The 22,724-nt window shown below is 47.1% G+C and overlaps 2 protein-coding genes and 3 non-coding genes across 7 annotated transcripts; 2 read left to right on the top strand and 3 right to left on the bottom strand.

Annotated features, from left to right (window-relative positions):
* Positions 1 to 7,834: 7,834 nt before the first annotated feature.
* Positions 7,835 to 9,935, top strand: Borcs6 (BLOC-1 related complex subunit 6). Its single transcript, XM_070001442.1, has one exon. The coding sequence runs from the start codon at positions 8,165 to 8,167 to the stop codon at positions 9,257 to 9,259; it is 1,095 nt and encodes a 364-aa protein (XP_069857543.1). The 5' UTR covers positions 7,835 to 8,164; the 3' UTR covers positions 9,260 to 9,935.
* A 601-nt stretch (positions 9,936 to 10,536) lies between these two features.
* On the bottom strand, positions 10,537 to 10,610 carry Trnai-aau (transfer RNA isoleucine (anticodon AAU)). Its single transcript has one exon. It is a non-coding gene; the product is annotated as a tRNA-Ile (tRNA).
* Positions 10,611 to 11,287: 677 nt separating this feature from the next.
* Positions 11,288 to 11,369, bottom strand: Trnas-gcu (transfer RNA serine (anticodon GCU)). Its single transcript has one exon. It is a non-coding gene; the product is annotated as a tRNA-Ser (tRNA).
* A 243-nt stretch (positions 11,370 to 11,612) lies between these two features.
* Positions 11,613 to 11,684, bottom strand: Trnaw-cca (transfer RNA tryptophan (anticodon CCA)). The gene has a single exon. It is a non-coding gene; the product is annotated as a tRNA-Trp (tRNA).
* An 8,777-nt stretch (positions 11,685 to 20,461) lies between these two features.
* Tmem107 (transmembrane protein 107) lies at positions 20,462 to 22,489 on the top strand. 3 transcript variants are annotated; one of them, XM_070001363.1, is made up of 5 exons: positions 20,462 to 20,696; positions 20,863 to 20,930; positions 21,029 to 21,129; positions 21,907 to 22,003; positions 22,245 to 22,489. In XM_070001363.1, exons 1-5 carry the CDS (start codon positions 20,610 to 20,612, stop codon positions 22,312 to 22,314), a joined length of 423 nt encoding a protein of 140 aa, XP_069857464.1. In that variant the 5' UTR covers positions 20,462 to 20,609; the 3' UTR covers positions 22,315 to 22,489. The 3 variants fall into 3 exon arrangements, with proteins under 3 accessions (XP_069857464.1, XP_069857466.1, XP_069857465.1); XM_070001365.1 differs by lacking the exon at positions 21,907 to 22,003 and having other exon boundaries at positions 21,029 to 21,168; XM_070001364.1 differs by lacking the exon at positions 21,907 to 22,003 and having other exon boundaries at positions 20,868 to 20,930; positions 21,029 to 21,168.
* The last annotated feature ends 235 nt before the right edge of the window (positions 22,490 to 22,724 follow it).

A 22,724-nucleotide genomic window follows, 5' to 3' on the forward strand; every position in this document is an offset into this window, starting at 1 on the left:
TGTGGGTATTTCTACATAAAATCTTTGTCCCCTATCCCCTAGGAGAAGGGTGGCCTATCTTAAGAGGTGGAATGGCCTCAACCACGCATTTTCTTTTTTCTTTTTTTATTGGTCATGGGGCTTGAACTCTGGGCCTGAGCACTGTCCATGAGCTCTTTCAGTTCAAGGTGAGCGCTCTACCACTTGAGCCACAGCACCACTTCCGGTTTCCTGGTGGTTTATTGGAGATAAGAGTTTCATGGCCTTTCCTGCCCGGGCTGGCTTTGAACCTTGATCCTCAGATTTCAGCCTCCTGAGTAGTTAGGATTACAGGCGTGAGCCACCGGTGCCCAGCCAACTATCCATTTTCTTGTCCCTGTTTTGACTCCCAGAACCTGGAGGTGTTTAGCACCCATTCCTCTACTTTCCATCAGTAGCCATGTCTATCTGCCTTCTCCTAAGTTCTAGTCTTCCTTTTCCTGGCTCATTCTCTGCGTCTTAGCCAACCTAATAAAAACAGTTCATGGCTATAGCCCAAAGTTGTCCCTTTTTTTGGGGGGGTTGTCCCTTTTTTTGGGGGGGTTGGGTATGAAGAGGATGAGTACTAGGTTTGAATTCAGGGCTTTATGCTTGCTGGGCATGCGCTTGCTCCCAGCCTTCTTTTGTACTTGTTTTGTTCTTGTGCTGTTACGAAGGCTTGAACTCAGGTTTTTACACTCTCCCTTAGTTTTTCACTCAAGACTGGCATTCTTTGTTTTTGTTTTTTTTGGGTCCAGTCGTGGGGCCTAAACTCTAGGCCTGAGCACTGTCCCTCAGCTCTTCAGCTCAAGGCTAGCACTCTACCACTTGAGCCACAGCGCCACTTCTGGCTTTTTGTTTTTTGCTTTCTGTGGTGCTGAGGAATCGAACCCAGTACCTCAGGCATGCAAGGCAAGCACTCTACCACTGAGCCACCTTCCCAGCCCCAAGACTGGCATTCTTGTCACTGAGCCACATCTCCACTTCTGGCTTTTGATTGGTTATTTGGAGATAAGAGTCTCTTAGATTTGTCTGACAGAGCTGGCATTGAACCGGGATCCTTAGATCTCACTATCCTGAATAACTAGGTTTACAGGCATGAGCACTGGTGGTGGTGTTTTTTTTTTTGTTGTTGTTGTTTGAGCCATGATCCTCCCCATCTCAGCCTTCTGTGTAGCTAGGAATACAAGCATGCATAATCACACCTGGCTTTAAAATGGTCTCCCACCTCCCCGCTCCCCCCCTCTCTTCGTGGTCAGATTTAGTATAGGAGTGAATAGAAGTTATATATGGTTTCATTGTCAAGTAGGGTGCTTTTCATAGATGGTTTTGTCTGAGGGGGCTGGCATATTAACCACTGAGTTCCAGTCATTGCCATAAGTTTGGTTTTTGCTTGCTTCTGAGACATGGGTCTATGTATTCCAGTCTGGTTTTGACTTGATATCCCCCTGCCTCATCCTTCCTAGTAGTAGGTTTACAAGCATGCCCCAGGATGTCTAGCGTATTGAGATAGTCTCTTAAGTAACTATGCCCAGGCTGGCCTTGAACCCCACAAGCTCCACCACCCTATTTGTCACCATTCCAGCTTATATAAATATTTGATATCATTTTTCTGGAACAAAGTTTATTTTAGTCCTATTTTACTAATATCTTTTTTTTTTTTTGTCAGTCATGGGGCTTGAACTCTGGGCTTGGGTGCTGTCCCTGTGCTCTTCAGCTCAAGGAGAGCACTCTACCACTTAAGCCACAGTGCTACTTCTGGTTTTCTAGTGGTTTATTGGAGATAAGAGTCTCACTGACGGGCTGGGAAGGTGACTCAGTGGTAGAGCGTTTGCCTTGCATGCTTGAGGCCCTGGGTTCAATTCCTCAGCACCACATAAGCAAGAAAGAAAAAAGCTGGAAGTGGCGCTGTGACTCAAGTGGTAGAGCGCTAGCCTTGAGCTGAAGAGCTGAGGGAGAGGGCTCAGGCCCAGAGTTCAGACCCCACGACCCGACCCAAAAAAAAAAAAAGTCTCACTGACTTTCCTGCTCAGGCTGGCTTTGAACCCTGATCCTCAGATCTCAGCCTCCTGAGTAGCTAGGATTACAAGCGTGAGCCACCCGCACCCAGCTCACTAATTTTTTTTTTTCCTTAAGTTTTGTTGTATTATCAAATACTTTTGTTTTGGCTATTCCTGGGCTTGAATTCAGGGCCTGGGCTCATTCCTGAGCCTCTCTGTGGTCAAGGCTAGTGTTCTACCACTTGTACCACAGCCCCACTTCTGGCTTTTTCTGTTTGTGGTACTGAGGAATCAAACCCAGAAGAAGCTCATTGACTACACTCAGGCCTGAATTCAAGTTCTAGGACCAACACAAAAATAAAAATAATAGAGCCAGGACCCAATGGCTCACTGTCTACTTATGAGGCTGAGATCTAAAGATCATCGTTTCAATTCAGCCCAGGTAGAAAAATCCATGAGAAAAAATAAAAAAAGAAAAATTTATGAGAAGCCAGGCGCTGGTGACTGAAGCCTGTAATCCTAGCTACCCAGGAGGCTTAGATCTGAGGATCCCGGTTCAAAGCCAGCCCAGGCAGAAAAGACCGTGAGACTCCTATCTCCAATAAACCACGAGAAAACTGGAAGTGGTGCTGTAGTTCAAGTGGTCAGTGCCCAGGCCCAGAGTTCAAGCCCCATGAATGACCAAAAAAAAGAAAAATTCATGAGATTCTTATCTCTAACTGCCAAAAAGCCAAAAGTGAAAGTATGGTTCGACTGGTAGAGCAGCAATTTTTATTTTATTTTTTTGTATTGGTCATGGGGGCTGAACTCTGGGCCTGGGCTGTCCCTCAGCTCTTCAGCTCAAGGCTAGCGCTCTACCACTTGAGCCACAGCGCCACCTTCTTGGCTTTTTCTGCTTATGTGGTGCTGAGGAATCAAACGCAGGGCCTCATGCATGCAAGGCAAGTGCTCTACCACTGAGCCACCTTCCCAGCCCCACCCCCCCCTTTTTTTTTCCTTTTTGGTGCAAGGATTTGACTGAGCTACTACCCACCCTTTTCATTTTAGTTTTAAAAATATGACCATTAGGCCTAGGCTGGGAAGGTAGCTCAGCGGTAGAGTGCTTGCTTTGCATGCATGAAGCCCTGGGTTCCATTACTTAGCACCACATAAGCAAAAAAAGCCAGAAATGGCACTGTGGTTCAAGTGGTAGAGCGCTCACCTTGAACTGAAGAGCTGAGGGACAGCGCCCAGGCTCAGAGTTCAAGCCCATGACCAACAAAAAATAAATTAAAAAAATAAAAAATATCTATGTATGTATGTGTATATGTATAAGTATATATAACCATTAGGCAGTGGTGCTCACTAGATGCTATGTTGAAATGAACTATACAACTTGTAGGTGGGGACGGGAGGGGAATACTGGGAGAAAGCAAAGGAAGGGGTATCATTGTCCTCCTAAAAATGTACTCTTTACCTGACTTATTAACCCCTCTGTACATAACCTTTATAGTAACAATAAAAATTTATGACCATTAGCAAATTTGAAATTCTGTATGTGGGTACATGTTGAATTGAAAACCCTTTGTACAACTATTTAAAGATAATTTAAAAGTTTAAAAAGAAAAAAAGCCAGGTGTGTTGTGGAGCTCTGGTAGCTTACACCTGTAATCTAGTGACTCAGGGAAGCTGAGAGCTGAGGATCAGGGTTCAAAGCCAGCCCTTATCTCTATTGAATCAGCAAAAATGCCAGAAGTGGAGCTGTGGCTCAAGGGGTAGAGCAAAACAGCAAAGGTACAGCAGCCAGGTCCTGAGTTTAAGCCCCAGTACTTGCACACATACACAAATATTCCAAATGCCACTGCCATTCCGATCCATTGAACAGTGCTCCACTGATCCCATCAAGTGCTAGATTCTGCTTGGACACCGACTTTACTCAAGGAAACAAAGCATCAAGAACCATATGTAAGAAGTGGCGCTGTAGCTCAAGTGGTAGAGCACTCGCCTTGAGCTGAAGAGCTGAGGGACAGCACCAGGCCGAGTTCAAGCCCCATGACCGACAAAAAAAAAAAAAGAACCATATGTAGGGGCTGGTAAAATAGTTCAGTGGTAGAGTGCTTGCCTTGCATGCATGAAGCCCTAGGTTCCATTCCTCAGCACCACATAAGCAGAAAAAGCCATAAGTGGCACTGTGGCTCAAGTGGTAGAACGCTAGCCTTGAGAAAAAGAAACTCAGGGACAGCACCCATGTCCTGAGTTCAAGCCCCAGGACTGGCAAAAGATAAAGAAAATTGTAAGAATAGCTCCAGTCTTTACAAAGTTGAGTGCTGGCCAGGTAGTTTGTTCTGATTTAGTAACTTAACCCTGTTTTCAGAACCTCCACTACTGATGCCAAATGGCCTCTTTGTTCTGTTTTCATACATGGAGATAATACTCCCACCGTTCATCCTCATTTAGCTGTCCTCATTCCCACTGATAGCCACCCACCCCCTACCAAAGCCTTTGTTACTTTTCTGTCATTCATTTCACTGCCTCTTCAGCTTCATGGCTGGAAATCTTCCCTCATACACCTTCTGTGTTAGCCATTGGGGCTAACACAATGTCTCTCCTGCCTCCCCATTCCCCCAAATTTTGATGTCAAGTTTTGTTTCAAGGGAAAGCCTTTATTGTAATATCAGAAGGACAGCAAGAAGGACAGTTGTAGTTGGTTTTCTATTGGACCAAAGGGGCCTTCAAAAAAGAAAAACAAAACATGTGCTTGAGCCAGATGCTGGTAGCTCATGCCTGTAATCCTAGCTACTCAGGAGACTGAGATCTGAAGATCATAATTCAAAGCCAACCTAGGCAGGAAAGTCTATGAGACTTATCTCCAATTAACCACAAGAAAACTGGAAGTGATGCTTTAGCTCTAAGTGGTAGAGTGCTAGCTTTGAGCAAAAGAGTTCAGGGACAGTGCCCAGACTATGAGTTCAAGTCTCATAACTGACAAAAATTAAAATTAAAAACCCAAAACGTGCTTATAACAAAGGATTCTCAGTAACAGTGCTTTAACAATAGTTAACAAAAACTAAAAGTGTACTAACAATGGTAGCCCTTCTGTACAACTCAATAAAATTATCTTTAACAGGCATATCTGTAACAGTACTTTAATAACATTTAACAGTGCTTTAACAATGCTTAACTCTGCCCATGTCCTCTGTAGGGATGGGTCCCTACTACGTTTTTCCAAACTTGCCTGCTACCACCTCACAGATACCTAGGTGTCTGGGAAAGCAGAAATCTCACTGTTATACTTGCAGTTAATTTAATGTCAGGATGTTCCAAGTCATCGAAACAGTGGAACACATCTATCTTGTGATGGAGCATACAAGGGCAGGAGAGTACCACACTCTGTGTCTCCTACAGATGCTGTGACAGAAAGGCCTCATGAAGCTGGTTGGGGTGACATGCATCTATTGGGAAGCTTAAATAAAAGGGTCATAGTCTAGGCCAGCCAGGTAAAACATGAGGCCTTATGTCAAAAATAAAAACCTTTAAGACCAAGCCCTAGTACCAGTAGGGGGGGGGGGAGCAAATAGGATTAGGGCATGGCTCAACTGACAAAAGTACCTGCCTACTAGTCATCACGAGGCCCTGAGTTCAAACCCCACTACTGCAGTTGATAAATACTACTTGGGACTGGAGATGTGGCTCAGCAGTAGAGCAGCACCTGCTTCACAAGCATGGTCAGGCATCCTAGGTATTCCCTGGAGAACAAGGGTCAGCAATTTTGAACTGCTCACCAAGTTCATGGTGAGGCCTGGAACTTTCCTAGCAGCAAGGATATTGTGACTCCCAAAGGTAGACGGATGGAACCTAGATATACTTTTCTGCAAGGAATGACTTTCCATTTCAACCGTCTCCACAGGAGCAAAACATCAATTAGTTGCTAACTGTGGATGCCCGGGCTGAGGCCCATGCTGGGACACATTATGAGATACTCTGATGTGCTCAGAAAGGAACATTCATGGAGTTGGCCTATGGCGTAGGGAGATACACTCCTCAACCACTCCCCCCAATCATGACTGTTCTGTATGTCAGACCTGAGTTATAACCCATGAGAGCTACGAATCCTTACTAGGAAGAAAATTCAGTGAAACAGCATGCAGGACATTGCCTTCCTTTGACCCCCTTCACCATCTTGCCATCTCAATATTAGCTGCCTGAAGACAGCAAGCAGTCAGGGCAGAAGGGTTGCAGAAGAGCCTCCCTGAATGCCATTCTCCTCTGCAGCTTGCAGGGAAGGATTCCTCCCCCTACCCCATTCCCACTTTCCCTGTCCCGCAGCCAGCATGGCTCTGTGGCTGTCTCCTGTCTCACCTACATGAGCAAATAATACAGGGAGCAGAAAGTCCTCCCAGGGCATGTCATCAGAAGAAAACTCCCTCCCCAGCCTGACTCATGACAGCAAACAGGGCTAGAAGGGGGTGGGGAGGTGAATAAGAGAATTATTATGTGTATCCTAAGAATGTGTGACATCCCCCCAAATCTAGGAATCAAGTAGTTTCACTGAAAGGGGCGGACATATAAAACCATATATAACCAATAGAGAGACAACAGGATTCTGGACTCTGGGAATCACGACTTCATGGAGTGGATCCAGCCATGTGTGCTGTGTGCCTGGCACCTGAGGACCACATCTAGCATAGGAAGGAAGGTTTGTCCATATGCGATTCCAGTCAACGGGGTTCATGTCACCACACTGGTTTTCCAAAGCATCCAATGCTGAAGGAGGTGAGCTGAAAAGCTGCCTGGAGACCAGAAACTTCCCTCCCCATCCCCTCACATGGGGTAAGTGTGTTTATCCTTGCATACTCCTCTGCTGCCCGGCTCTTCAGCACCCTTTTGTCCATGTTTTTGGGATAGCAGAGACTCCTCTTCGTTTCTTCTGTCTCTTATCATAAAATTCATTCAGTGCTGTAGGCCAGGAGTCTGGTATGGCATGGCTGGGTTCTCTGTTCAGGGAACCCCAAAGCTAAAAAAAAATCAAAAGTCTTGGCCAGCTTGAGTTCTTGTCTGCAGATTGGAGAAAAATCCACTTTCAGGGAATTTTGGTTGGTGGCAGAATTCAGTTCCTTGTGATTGTAGGACGGAGAACCTGACTTCCTTGCTGGGTTTTAAGTGTGTAGGGTGGGGGAGGGGGGACTCAAGTTTCTAGAAACTTTCCACATTCCTCCTCACAGGGTTGGCCACCTCATCTTCAAACCAGCAATGACACATCAAATCATCCTAGTCCTTTTAATCTGACTTCCTGTGAAGCCTTCTTTTGTCTCTTCCAGGGCTAATGTCCTTCCCTCAGCCTCCAAGAGGCCGAGAGGGCAGGAGACAGAAAACAAAGCATCCAAAGCCAGAAGCGTCTCTAGGCCTCGCTGGTCACCGTCTGTGAGTTCCTCTCAGACCGTTCAACTGCCAGGTCGGTTAACGAAAGAGGATGGAACTGGTCAACGGTTCAAACTCAGCCCAGACTTTTCTCCCTTAGAGCCTGGGTGCTGTCACCGAGCTCTTTTGCTCAAGGCCTACCGCTCGCTCTCCCACTGGAGTCACAGCTCCACTTCCAACTTTGTGGTGATTAATTGGAGATCAGAGTCTCGTGGAGTTTCCTGCCTGGGGCTGGCTTCGAACTGACATCTTCAGATTCAACCTCTGAGTAGCTAGGATCCAGTTGACTCGGTGCCAGAGTCGTTCAACCTAAGAACGACTCACCATCTCCATCCCCCCCAAATCAATAAGAACCCCAAGATCGATTCCCGTGAGTGGCGCCCGGGCAGCAATAAGTGTGGGCGTGGCGAGCGTGGGCGGAAAACGTCTGAATTCCGCCCCCGCGGGACTCCCGTATTTCAGGTCCTACACCTTTAAGATCCGTCCCCGCGACTTCCGAAAGGGGCGGGGCGACGCGCCACAGCTGTCACCTCCTTGGCTCCTCCCCGCTGCCTTTCACGTGGGCTCCGCCGCGCAATAACAGCCCTTCTTCCGGAACTTCCTGATCGTCGCGTCCAATCAAATCGTTCTTCCTGTCCTTACCATTGTCAGTCGGCGGCCAATCGGCCCGCCTCTACTAACGCCCCTTAAAGGCGCCGCCGCCTCCTGAGGGGTGGGGGGGGGCGGCGGCGGGGGGACCAATCCCTGGGTTCCGGCCCCCCATTCGCAGTATGGAGTCGTCCCGGGGGCGGCTGGGGTCCGGAGCAGACCTACTAGCTGTCGGGGAGCAGCAGCAGGCCGCGGTTTTCAGCAGCCGGCCGAGCCGGATGCCTTCCAAGCCGCCTTCAGTTCTGAGGGTGTCCGGGGAGGAAGAGGCCGAGAAGGCTGGGCTCGTGAGCCGCCCCCCGCGAGCGACCCCGAAGGTCTCCCGTAGCGGCTCTGTCCAGCGGAGGCCCGAGGCTTGGCCGGACGAGCCCGGGCCCCGGGAGGCGCTGCCTGGGACCGAGGACCGCCGAAGGGCGCCGGCTTCCGAGCATGGCGCGCCCCCGTCCTTGTGGCACCCAGACCCCGATCCGCCTGAGGACGAGCCTGCCTCGGAGAGGGTCTGCCGTCGGGGGAGCCCGGGAGGCGTGGAGATGAACGCGGACGAGGAGGAGGCGGCGGCGCTGGAGGAGGACGACGAGGAGGAGGCGGCGGCGGCGGCGGCCGGGCGCGCTGGCCGCTCCTTCTCCAGCCGCCTTCAGGACAGCCGCAGCCTGGACGGGCTGAGCGGGGCGTGCGGCGGCGGCGGCGCGGGGTCGGCCGGGGCCGCCGAGCCCGGCGCGGGGGGCGGGCGCCGCGCCACCATCTCCAGTCCCCTGGAGCTGGAGGGCACCGTGAGCCGGCACGGCGACCTCACCCACTTCGTGGCGAACAACCTGCAACTCAAAATCCGTCTGAGTGCCGCCCCTGCCGCCCCGGCCCTGGCCCCGGCGCGGCCAGGCCTGCCCCCGGCCCCCGCGTCCAGCATCCCGCCCATCGACCCGGACGTGCTGCGGGATCTGGAACGGCTGAGCCGGGAACTGGGCGGTCGGGTGGATCGTCTGCTGCGCGGGCTGGGGGGCGCGGTGCAGGAGCTGACGGCGCTGAGCGTGGGCTGCATCCAGACCTACCGCGACGCCGTGGACTCCCTGGGCGAAGCGGTGGACATGAGCATCAAGGGCATGTACACGCTGCTGGCGCGCTGCGAGGAGCTGGAGCGGGCGTTGCAGCCGGTGCAGGGGCTGGCGCGCCAGGTCCGAGACATCCGACGCACACTGGAAGTATTGGAGGCCCTGTGCAAGTGATCAGGAGCACGGAAGAGGCCCGTTCCTGGCCCCAGGACGCGGGGCCCAGCAGGACCCCGAGGACTCTTCCCCCAGGAGCCGGTGTGTTGGAGATGCATCTAACTTGACCTGCAGGAGGTGTACTGGGGAAGTCCTAACAGTTTTGGTGGGACGGGATGTTGCTCTGCTTCTACTAATTTAGCCATTTATTGCTACCCTCTTCTCCCCCAACTCTTTCTCCCTAGCTAGAGCACCATCCCTGGGAACCCAGCGCCTTGAGTCTGGGCTTGAGGGTGGGGACGCGACTACCATTTTTGTGATCAAGAGAAGGGAACAGAGGAGGCCCCCAGCCCCAATGTGGCCATCTGACTCCGTGGCCATATTCTCAGGTGTCAGGGGCTTTGGGAGCTTGAGTAGTCATTGGTCGCACACCATGCAGGCAAGATACATACGTGAAGATGAATCACCTCCTGCTTCTCTCCCTGGTCGCTTACCACACCACTTGCCTAGCCTGAACTGGAGTGTAGCTGGGAGGAACGCGCTGCGTGGTGGAGGAGGTGAGGTAGGAGGTGTCTCACTGCTCTCAGGGTTCAAGAAGAATTGTCGCTGGTTTTGAAGCCCACCTGTTGTGGAGTGTTCTTATCAGTTTTGGCTTTCTGAGTTTTTGTGGAATTAAAAGTGTTGCTGCTGCTGCTAAGGCCGAGTCTTTGTCTGTATGGGGTTCTGGGGGTTGATGGGAATAAAAGTTGCTCTTCATGGAGCTCTCCTTGGGGTGGATACTGGGAGTAGTGGAGTTCCCTGGCTAGCTGGGGAAGGATATAGTTCCTGCTGTTAGCAGTAGACGTTAGAGGAGGAATGTGAGACAGATCACATACAGGGTCCTAGAATGAAAGAAGAGACATAAACTAGGTTTCTGGAATGGGGGGTGGGGGGGGAGGAGGAAAGAAGGGGTTAACTTCTTAGAGCCTCCTGGACTGGTGTGGGATGGTAGATTGATATTTAGACTGTGGAGGAAGGAGCATTTGACAGCTTAATCATGATACATTTGCCTTACTGATTTGACTACACTTTAGTATTTGAAACAATCTCAGTCACTACCAGTCTTTTCTTTTTTATAGTTCATGTAGTTCTAGACTATGCTATAGTACTGAAATTTAGATGTCAAAAGAACTATTAGTACTCCCATTTTTAAAATACCAAGTAATTTCTTTTTAATATGTTAAGTGTTTTAGGATGAAATACTAGTTAAGGAACGATGCAATTACACTGGAGAGGAAAAAAAAAAAACCTTCGAAAGATGGCCCGTACGGGGATCGAACCCGCGACCTTGGCGTTATTAGCACCACGCTCTAACCAACTGAGCTAACCGGCCAGCTGAGCTCGCAGGTCTGATTTGAAAGTATATAAATGTATCCAACTAGTAATACTTAATACTAAGCTTTGTCCAGTAAACATCTGTAAGGATAGAATAATTTAAAAGACATGAAAACATATACATAAATTGATCCAATAAACACTTAAATTCAACTTAACGGCAAAACGGAAACACAGAGATGGATCGAATTAGTTTTTAATTGTAAGTCAGAGAGCAATTAATGACATGCACAAAGGACAGGATAGTAGCACCTTTGCCCAAACCAAAAAAAAAAAAATTGACGTTTGGGGGTGAGAGAAGATGCATGGACATGTGGAAAAGTCATATAATTTAACTTGATAAGAAAGAAAAAAAAAAAAAAAAAGCAAACTACAAGAACATTCTCCCTGAAAATTTAGTGACCCCTGAGGGGGAACCTCTGGGATTTGAACCCAGGGTTTACCTGTTTAGCAGAAAGGCCCTTTAACCAACTAAGCCACGGCACCAAAGCACAAGACACAGGGCCCTGATTCCTTGGCCAGGTCAATTTCATGAGAAACCGACGTGCAATTAAAGGGTTCTTGGCAGCACTGGAAAATGAAGATGAAATGACAATGAGATTGATAGAGCAATGATATCTGTAACTTGGGTGTTGAGAAACCATAAAACTGACTGGGAAGCCAACTTTAGCATGTCGACGAGGATGGGATTCGAACCCACGCGTGCAGAGCACAATGGATTAGCAGTCCATCGCCTTAACCACTCGGCCACCTCGTCTACAACGCTCTCCACTGCTTTCTTCTCTCTGGGATATGAACACGCCCGATTTCCGAGCAGCTTGAGTCACCAAAGCAGTATGTTGCAAGAAACCTTTCAAGAACCAAAAAAGAAAAAAGAAAAAAACCTCAGCGCAGAAAACAAACCACACTGTGAAATCCCCGTGAACTCCGTCTCTGTTTCTCCTCTGACTTGAGGTTGGATAAGAGTTAAATACAGAAGGTTAAAAAAAAAACTCGTAGCTGACCCCGACGTGATTTGAACACGCAACCTTCTGATCTGGAGTCAGACGCGCTACCGTTGCGCCACGAGGCCCGCCGCCCATCTGTGCAGGAAGGGTTCTTTATGACCATTGTGCAACTTGTTGTCCGGGCTTCAGCGTTACCTGGATGTTTGTACGCACGGACTGGGGTTCTTCTGGTGATCTGAGGAGGTGGCTTCTCTTCCAGATCCGGCCGCCGCCGCAGAGCGGGGATCGGCAGGCTTAGGGTGTGCAGTGCCTCCCGCCGCCGCGCCCCTGGGGTCCTCGGACAAGCAGGGGGCGCCGAAAAGTGGTCGCAAGGGGACCCGGGCCGCAGAGCCCGGCGTGGATCGACACTCCCGGCTGCGCATCAGAACCAGCTGCGGTGCAGATTTGAATATAACCGGGTCAGAAAAGAGCATCAGTATTTAAAACCATTCGGGAAAAAAGAAAAGATCCACACTTCAGTCTTGAGGCATAATTTACACACGGAATGTTTATCAGGGTATTTTAATTTTTGTATTGTGCCTGTGAGCCACGCCTCCAATTTAGGCTCTTTTCTTTTGCTGGTTACTTGGAGAAAGGAGTTTCAGGGAATTTTCTGCCTGGGCTGGCCTCAATATATGATTTTAAATAAATAAATAAATATATATGATATATAATAGTCCATATACTTCTGTTTATGCCCATGAAGATGTATGTCTTTTAGCAGTCCACATAGGAGTGAAAATATAGAATATCTTGTTTTATGAGCTTGGCTTGTCTCACTCAATAGATATAGAATGAAGTGGTACTGTGGCTCAAAGTGATAGAGTGCTAGACTTGAGTTGAAGAGCCAGGGTCAGGTGTCCAGGAGGCCCAGAGTTCAAAGGACACGACTAACCAAAAAAAAAAAGAAAAGAAAAGATATAGGACATTTTCATCACTCTAGAAAATTCTCCCATGTCTCTTCTCAATGACCCTGACACACACCAGAAGAAACCATTGTCCTAATTTCTATTATCAGTATTTTTAGACTTCTAGGTGAGCCAGAGCTGGAAACTTAGAGGGATTCCATAACTTAGAAGAGACCAATTTGCTTCTTGAAATGTTACCCACCAATGTGGGGGTCTGATTAGTTTACTAAACTTGGGTTGTTGTGACATGATGTCCATTTCCTTCTTTTTTTTTTTTTTTTTTCCATTTCCTTCTGTGTTCCTTCTGAGGTAAGAGTTGAGTTTACCTGAGCGCCTTTTGAGACAAGTGTCCTTCCTTAACATATTTTTTTTTTTGCAAAAAGAAAAAAATGATTATTCTTGATTACTTCTGTAATCAAATGAGTTATTTTACCCAATTATTTTTCAAGGTGTCTTTAAGATAAGTCTTTCCTCACGTCCTAGAACATAGTAATTTTTTGAGCATGTGGGCAAGGCCAGAGGGAGGGAGCTACATGTGAGAAGAAGAAGAGACTGGGAAGGTGGCTCAGTGGTAGAGTGCTTACCTTGCATACATGAGGCCCTGGGTTTGATTCTTCAGTACCACATAAGCAGACTACACTGGAAATAGTGTTGTGGCCCAAGTGGCAGAACACTAGCCTTGAGCTGAAGATCCCAGGCCCAGAGTAAGCAGACTACCCTGGAAATAGTGTTGAGGCCCAAGTGGCAGAGTACTAGCCTTGAGCTGAAGATCCCAGCCCCAGAGTTCAGGCCCCATGACCAATAAAAACAATTGAACAACAACAAAAAAAAGGGAAGATATATATGCTGTTCATCAAACTATACATTCACTTGCTTTTTTTTTTTTTTTAAGCTTCTGGCTTTTGAGTCTCATGCTCCATTTTCCCTAGTCTATTCTACCTGGACAGGATGAAAGAAATTTAACAATCCAAGACTGCAAAGGAGGTCATGGTGTTTTCCAATTGCAACCCTTCACATTCTGCAAGGCTCCTTCTCTTTGTGGAGTGTTCCACGATCATGGACATGTCAAAAACCTAGATACATACTCATAAGCCTAAGGCAGGATTAGGAGTTCAAAATCAACCTGGATTACATATTGACATTTTGTCTCCAAACACACAAAAAGCTTAGAGATACTTCTCAGACTTGGCCTAAATTGATTCCAGGAAGGGATGATTTATTTATTAATTGTGTGTGTGTGTGTGTGTGTGTGTGTGTGTGTGTGTGTGCAGGCACACATACACACGTGCATATTAGTACTGGGGATTGAACTCAGTTCTTGCTTAGCACTTTTTTTTTTTGTCGGTCGTGGGGCTTGAACTCTGGGGCGGGGCGCTGTCCCTCAGCTCTTTAGCTCAAGGCGAGCGCTCTACCACTTCTGGTTTTCTGTGGTTTATTGGAGATAGGAGTCTCACGGTCTCTCCTGCCCCGGCTGGCTTTGAACCGCGATCCTCAGATCTCAGCCTCCTAAGTAGCTAGGATTACAGGCGTGAGCCACCAGCGCTCCGCTTGCTTAGCACTTTTGTGGGGGGACAGGGGGCAGTCTTGGAGTTCAAGCTCAAGTCCTGGATGCTGTTCATGAGTATTTTTGCTCCAGGCTAGGGCTCTACCACTTGAGCTATAGCTCTATTTCCTCCAGCTTTTTCTGGTTAACTGGCAATGAGTTTCATGTGTTTTCCTGCCTGGGCTCGCTTTGACCTGTGATCCTCAAATCTCAGCCTCCTGAGTAACTGGATTTCAGACATTAGCCACCTGCGACCAGCTGAGTCATTTTCAATTATCTAAAATAAACCCACTGTCCCTGGTACTGCTGGATGGTCTTTCAAACAATTTTGTTTTTATTCTGTTTGGTCCTTATACTCAAGAGTTCATTCAAACCCTCCTCTTTTCTTGTCTATCTTCCAAGACAGCACTTAATATGTTATTATATTTTAATTGATTCCTTGGCATGTCCTACTAGAAATTAGGAAATGTGTATTCGTAGCACTCAGTATGATTCCTGTAATATATTCAATAAGTATTTATACAAGAAGCACTGGGGTAAGCAAGAACTTGACTCACAGAGAAAAGTAACTGAAGAACATGGAGGGTACAGCACAAAAAGCAACAGGCAGAATGGCCTTGCTGAGAACAGCAGCAAGACAGGTGACAGGTTTTCATGAATCCCTTAAATTGTACATGTTAAAACAATCATTCGGACTTGGGAATGTGGTTTAGTGGTAGGGTGCTTGCTTAGCATACATGAGGCCCTGGGTTTGATTCCTCAGTACCACATAAACAGAGCAAGCTGGAAATGGTGCTGTGTCTCAAGTGGTAGAGTGCTAGCCTTGAGCAAAAGAAGCCTGTAATCCTAGCTACTCAGAAGACTGAGATCTAAGGATCACCCTTGAAAACCAGCCCAGGCAGGAAAGTCCATGAGACTCATCTCCAATAAACCACCAGAAAAATCGGAAGTGGCACTGTGGCTCAAGTGGTAGAGAGCTAGCCTTGAGCTGAAGAGCTCAGGGACAGTGCCCAGGCCCAGAGCTCAAGCCCCATAATCTACCAAAATAAATGAGTTAAGCTGGGCACAATTGCTCATGCTAATAATCTTAACTACTCAGGAGTCTAAGATCTGAGGACCATGGTTTGTACACTAAATTACTAAGTAAGCCAGATATGGAAAGGTGGCTCAAGTTATAGAGCACTACCTTTGTACAAAAAGAAGTACCCAGGCCCTGAGTTCAAGCCTCGGGACTGGCCACCAAAAGACAAAAACACAAAAGAAAAAAATTAGTTACTTTTACAGGAGGTCAGAGAACCAATTCATTCTAATAAGGAAAAAAAAAGAGACACATCCTTTATTTCCAGTATGGTCTACATGTCACAGAAAATAACTGATTGATGAGGGTAACTCCCTTGATTCCCCCCCCCCCCCCCCACACACACACACAAACACAGGCTGATCTTAAGTTCTGGATTCTTCTGCCTCTACTGATTAAGGGTTTGGATTACAGTTCATCTCTATGTAAACTGCTCGGTAAATTCTAACCCATGAAGGGATCACAGTTGGTAGACATAGAAGGAATAGGACATAGATTAGAATTAGGACAAGGACACCTTTGTTCTGAAAATCCTGAGGATAAATGGAGTTAGGTATAGTCCATCCATTAAACCATTAGATGATAATTGATGGGAAACTTTTTTTGTTGTTGGGCTTGAACTACAAGCCTGGGCATTGTCCTTGAATCTTTTCTTCCCCTGTCATGACTAGCACGCTACCACTTGAGCCATAGTTCCATTTCAGCTTTTTGGTAGTTAACTGGAAATAAGAGTCTCATGGCTTTTCCTGCCTGAACTGGCTTCACACCGTGATCCTCAGATTTCAACCTCCACAATAGCTAGGATTACAGGAGTGAGCAGAACCATACCAGGCTAATGGAGAATTTTTAATGGTTTCTTTAGCTAGCCTGAATCCACCTTTGCTAAAAACAGAGAAGGAGAGATAAACAGACCTCTCAATGAGAAGGAACAGAAAGTACAATAAGCTTTCAAAATCAAAAAGGGATTGATCAATGTCGAAAGAACCAGTTTGCAGGAAATACAGGGGGGCAGAAGGGGGTGGATTATGTTAAACTGGCATCACAAGAGTAAGGGTCCCAGGAGGTCCAATTTCAACAGATAATTTCAGGAAAAGGAAAAGAGAAGGAACGTGAGTGGGTGGGGAGGAGGAAATATCTAAGATTAAGATTTTAATTTTAGAGAGAGGCCAGCCAAGTATATGTAGTTTATTTGGACTCTGGCTCAGGGATTAGTATATATATATATATATATATATATATATATATATACATATATATATATACATACATATATATGTATATATACACATACATACATATATGTATATATATATATACACATACATACATATATGTGTGTATATATATGTATATATATATATATATATATATATATATATATATATATAAGTCAAGAAATTAAACTATTGATCTCTAAAATTTGCTAGTCCCAAGTAGGGACTAGGAATGTGGCTTAGTGGTACAGTGCTTGCCTAGTATCAATGAAGTCCTAGGTTTGATTCCTCAGTACTATATAAACAGAAAAATCCAGAAATGGCACTGTGGCTCAAGTGATAGAATGATATCCTTGAGCAAAAGAAGCTCAGAGAAAGTACCAGGCCGAGTTCAAGCCCCAGAATTGGCAAAATAAATAAATAAATAATAAAACAAAATAACCAAGAAGAGGTTGTAATGAAGTTACAACTGAAATAAAGCTCCCATAATTGATAATTGTTGAAGAATAGTAACACTTCTTGTTATTTTAGTGGTTTATTGGAAATAAGAGTCTCACAGACTTTCCTGCTTGAGCTGGCTTTACACTGCAATCCTCAGAATTCAGACTCCTAAATAGCTAGGATGACAGGTGTGAGCCACCAATGCCTGGCCACTTTCCTTATTTTTAACATGTTTGAATTTTCCTGTGATAAATTTATTTTATTACCAGTTTAAATGTTAGGATATGAGTCCCCCACCTATCTTAAGTGGCCATTTGGGGAAAACAACAAAACCCCGTCTACTCGCAGTACCACCTATGGACACCAGGTGGCTCTAAAACTCAGAAATTGCAAGGCTTTTTTTTTTTTTTTTTTTTTTTTTGATCCTGGGGCTTTTAACCCAGGGCCTGGGCACTGTCTCTGAGCTTCTTTTGCTCAAAGCTAGCGCTCTACCACTTGAGTCATTATGCCACTTCCGGCTTTTTTTTTGTTTGTGTGGTACTGAGGAATGGAACCCAGGACTGAGCCAATTCCCAGCCCAGGCAAAGCTTCTTTCTGCCAACCAACGCCGGAAAAATGACAAGACATACCATCAAGATCCATTCTCATGGGGCTGGGAAGGTGGCTCAGTGGTAGAGTGCTTGCTTTGCATGCATGAGGCCCTGGGTTCAATTCCTCAGCACCACATAAGCAGAAAAAAAAAGCCGGAAGTGGTGCTGTGGCTCAAGTGGTAGAATGCTAGCCTTGAGCTGAAGAGCTGAGGGACAGTGCCCAGGCCCAGAGTTCAGGCCCCACGACCAGACCCCCCCCCCCAAAAAAAAGATCCACTCTCACTAATTCATAACATGACATGCAAACTATCCGATCTACTCTCACTAATTCATAACATGACATGCAACTATCCACTTTTTACTCTCTAGTATTTCTTCTAGGCAGGAAGCTTATAATAAACATATTGTAAGCCCCATCCCTCCAGATACTTGAACCTCACTCTAATGGTCATCCTGGACCCTCCTTTTGTTTCATACTGCATTGTTTTTTTTCCTTCTACATATCTCATGGTTCTACTTAATTAGCTCATTCCATCCTCTTGACTCCACTCTGGTTCAAGTACCATCCTGTCCTTTCTAGATAATCCTCTATCATCCCTATTCACCTTCTGCTTAAAATCTGTAATCCAAATTGCAAAGAGTCATCTTCTAGAATATGAACACCCACCCACCCCCTCCCCACGTGGCTGTAAGACCTCATAGGATTGGGCTCTTGTATACTTCTGCAACCTCACTCTGATCTTTTCTTCCCCTTACATTGTTGGATTTCAGAATCACTGGCTTCCTTTCTCTCCAACAAACACACTGGATTCATTCCCATTACCCTTGACCTTTTTCTTCCCTCAGCCTGAAATGCACTTTCTCCAAATATTCACAATACTAACTTACCCTCATCCTATTCAGGGACCTTGGAAAATCTTGCAAAAACAAGAGTCTAGACTGTCCTCACTTTTGCCCTATTACACAGCTCCCTTTATCTTTTGTGAATAGTCAGATGATAAAACCATCATTGGGAGAGCTTGGCCTGGATTTTCTATTCCCTGGAGAATATACATGAAAATTACCAGAGAGGAGGAAGAAAATGATAAGCTTAGCCTGTGGTTTACATCTATAATCCTAGCTACTCAGGAAGCTGAGATCTGAGAACAGAAGTTCAAAGCTAGCTTAGGCAGGAAAGTCCACCAGGTTTGGTCAGTCATGGGGCTTGAACTCTGGGCCTGGGCGCTGTCCCTCAGCTCTTCAGCTCAAGGCAAGCACTCTACCACTTGAGCTACAGCGCCACTTCTGGTTTTCTGGTGGTTTATTGGAAATAGGAGTCTCACGGTCTCTCCTGCCCGGGCTGGCTTTGAACCGAGATCCTCAGATCTCAGCCTCCTGAGTAGCTAGGATTACAGGTGTGAGCCACCAGCACCTGGCTCACCAGGTTCTTATCTATAATTAAGCACTAAAAATCCACAAGTAGAGGTGTGGTTCAAGTGGTGGATTGCTTGTACTTGAGAAAAAAAAATTCAAGTGTGTGAGGCACTAAGTTCAAGCCCCATGCTTGCACACACACACACACACACACACACACACACACACACACACACACAGAGTTATTTTAGTATCCCTTAATTTGGTAGGTGTTTTCTATTTTTGGTGCTACTGATGTTGGGCATTTGTTAGGTAGGCTATATTTTCTTTTTGGGGGGGGGTCCGGTCATGGGGCCTGAACTCTGGGCCTGGGCGCTGTCCCTCAGCTCTTCAGCTCACTTGAGCCACAGCGCCACTTCTGGCTTTTTTCTTTTTGCTTATGAGGTGCTGAGGAATCGAACCCAGGGCCTCATGCATGCAAGGCAAGCGCTCTACCACTGAGCCACCTTCCCAGCCCCGGGCTATTTTTATTTGGAAGAGATCCTCAGGTTTTTTGTTTTTGTTTGCCAGTGAGGGCGTGGGCACTGTCCCTGAGTTTCTTTTGCTCAAGTCTAGCACGCTACCACTTGAGCCACAGCGCCACTTCTGGCCTTTTCTGCTTATGCGGTACTGAGCAATTGAACCCAGGGCTTTCGGCATGCTAGGCAAGCACTCTACTGCTAAACCACATTGCCAGCCCTCCTCAGTCTTTATCTTTCTTGACCTTTAACCAAAATACTTTAACGTTGAGTTGTTTTGTTTTGACCCACTGGTGTAGAAAAAGGAAACCCATCCGCCTATTTGGGGCCAAATTCCCTAAAATGAAGTTTTAGAAGAGATGATGCAACTTCAAAGAGCTTATCTCTGCTCATATTATTCTAGTGTTTCTTTTAAAATGTTACTAATCGCACCTATTACCTACTCTTAGTTTATTGGTTCCGTGTTTGTCGTTTTCCCTGCCAACACTATAAGATAGAGAGAGGTTTTGATTTTTATTTACGGCGTACTTCCAGAACACAGCAGAGTCAGAACACTCACGAGTCGATACATTTTCGTTGAATGAATGAATGAGAAATGCCTCTTGGCCTCGCCACTTAGACTGGCTTAAAAAGGAACAGAGATGGTAAGTGGAGGTTGTGATCCTGGGAAATGGGCCCTCGAGAATGGAACTGTAAGCAATGTCCGTGGTAAGAACTTTGGGATGTGCAGGGCTCCCACAGGTCAGTAAGGCTCGCAATAAGAAGGGTTTTCCGGCCTGTAACTGTCTAAGATCCGGGGATCCGGGCGCTTCAAAGCCGCCATGGCCTGCGGATTGGGCCTCGAGGCTCTTCTATTCCTTTTCTCCACTCAGCCCCACCCCCCACCCCGAAACTCGCATCTCACCCACACCCTAGTTCTGGGGAGCTGTCAGTCTTGGGCACCTCGCTGGGCCGAGCGCCGCTGGCGGCGTGGGGAAGCGCGGGCCTTCCTCCGGCCTCCACCACAGCGCCCGACGCTCTGGGGGCCGCCCCTGCTTCTCCACGTTCGCTTTCCGGGTTCACCGTGGCCCAGGGCTGCGGACGGGAAAACAGCATATGAGGAAAAAGGTGCAGCAAACGGCCTCCGGGAGAGCCGCGCGGTGAGGTCAACTCTCGCGAGGCTTCCGAGAACGCAGCGCTGCGCTGCTTACGCAGTTACCACGGCAACCGGGCGGCGCCTGAGCCCCGCGCGCGCGGGAAGGCGACCTAAGTCGCGGGGTTTTGTTTTGATTTTTTCTGTCTTCTTGCCTCAGATATCTGCGATTGGAACTTCCAGCTCCCTAACCCGCTGCCTCTGATCCGGGCAGTTCTTCGTCCCCCTGAGGCCATGGGTCGGATCTCGGGGCTCGTGCCCTCTCGCTTTTTGACGCTCCTGGCGCATCTGGTGGTCGTCATCACCTTATTCTGGTCCCGGGTAAGATGATGTCCGGCTGCAACCTGTTCCGCCCTCAACCCCATCGCGACTCCCAGTTCAACTCCACCCCCCCCCCCCCCCCCAGCTAGAGGTCTGACCTCTCTGGGTTCCTTTTCGTTTCCAGCTTACCCCCGCCACCTCCTTCTCTTTTAACATCTTTTCCTAGGACAGCAATATCCAGGCCTGCCTGCCTCTCCGGTTCACTCCCGAGGAATATCAGAAACAGGACACCCAGTGAGCTTCGGGGACGGGGTGGTGTGAAGGAAGAGGGGAAGGGACTGGAGGCCATCGAAGACCTCTGCAAGTCCTGACCCGATTCTTTTCCTCTGCAGGCTGGTGATAGCGCTCGCCGTCACCCTGGGCCTCTTTGCAGTGGAACTGACCGGTTTTCTTTCTGGAGTTTCCATGTTCAACAGCACTCAGAGCCTCATCTGTATCCTTTCTTCCTGTCCACTTTTCCCCACACAATTCCGTAAGCCTTTCTGGCACAAGTGTGTCTCTACCCTGGCTAACCAACAGAATCTTTCTTTTTTTTTTTTTTAATTTTATTTTCTTTACAGTACTGTGATTTAAAGATTACTTTTTTTTTTTTTTTTTTGGTCCGGTCGTGGGGCCTGAACTCTGGGCCTGGGCGCTGTCCCTCAGCTTTTCAGCTCAAGGTGAGCGCTCTACCACTTGAGCCACAGCGCCACTTCCAGATTTTTTCTTCTTGCTTATGTGGTGCTGAGGAATCGAACCCAGGGCCTCATGCATGCAAGGCAAGCGCTCTACCACTGAGCCACCTTCCCAGCCCCCCAACAGAATCTTTCTTGTTGAGAAATCTTAGATAACATGTTTGTGTGAGTGAGAGTGATCGATCGTGCCGGTACTGGGACTTGAACTTGAACTCTCTCACATATGTACATTTGTAAGTGTAATAATAAATGCTGTGGTATATAAGGGGTGTGTAACATATAAGGCATTATAAGGAGGCCTTGGGGTGAGGCACATGGATCAAAGAAGGTTCTTTTTTTCTTTTTTCTTTCTTTTCTTTTGGTGCTTAGTGCTCACCTCCAGTCCCATGACTGTCTTAAAATTTAGATGTAGTTACTGACACTGGCCCTTGCAGTGTGGTAAGGGAGCAGTGGGATGCTATCCCCACCACTGGCTTTTCTCTGCCCCGTAATCCTGTGAATCTAAAGACTTTCCTTGACTGGAATGCATTTGCTAGCCATTGCAGCTCACTGTAGTGCATCTGTGTCTCTATCCTTCTTCATATTTGAACGTTGGGAGTGTACCACGTACTGGTACATTTTTGCCTTCTGCAGGTACAGTAACACACAGTATTAGGGAATGGAAGTGGAAGATGGAAAGTTTTCCCCAAATCTGAAAAGTCCCCCCCCCCTCCAGCCTTTTCCCCCAGGTGTGAGGCATCACATACAACATCTTTTGAAGTTTCATACCCCACCACCCCTGTTCCACTCCCCTGCAGTTTGAGGGTGTAGTCTGGTTTGGGAATTGGGGTTTCATGTTGGAAGAGGCGCTGAACCCACCACTTTCCTTTCACAGTGCCCTCCCAGCTGTCACTGAAATGGCATTGCTTGTCGCTGTCTTTGGGCTGAAAAAGAAACCTTTCTGATCATCCTGATGAGAAAGTAGGTATGAAGCCAGAGGGGCGCAGGACGTCTCATGGTTCTTTGAAGAAGGAAGGTGAAGGTGCCAGTCCCTTCCACCATTGGATAATTATCTCCCTTATCCGAGATTCTCATTTTATACAGTGCTTTATAATAAAGTATATTTTACAGTAAGAGCAAGACTGATAACAATTTTCAGAAGACAATTGGGGTGGCCAAATGCTTTTTTAGCCAGCCCTACTGGTCACAAAATAACTTACACCGCTTCTATTTTGAGTTTTACGGTAGATGGCTGGCGGAAGAGGGTGGGCGGGGATATGTAAATATACTGGGTAGGGACCAATATCGCAAGGGTCTGTGCGTGAGTGGAGCATTCTGGGAGAGACATGTTTTTGGCGTTTTGGTACCTAAATTG

Source organism: Dipodomys merriami, unplaced genomic scaffold (assembly GCF_024711535.1).
Source record: "Dipodomys merriami isolate MVZ:Mamm:240054 unplaced genomic scaffold, mDipMer1.0.p SCAF_59, whole genome shotgun sequence".
Classification (NCBI taxonomy): domain Eukaryota; kingdom Metazoa; phylum Chordata; class Mammalia; order Rodentia; family Heteromyidae; genus Dipodomys; species Dipodomys merriami.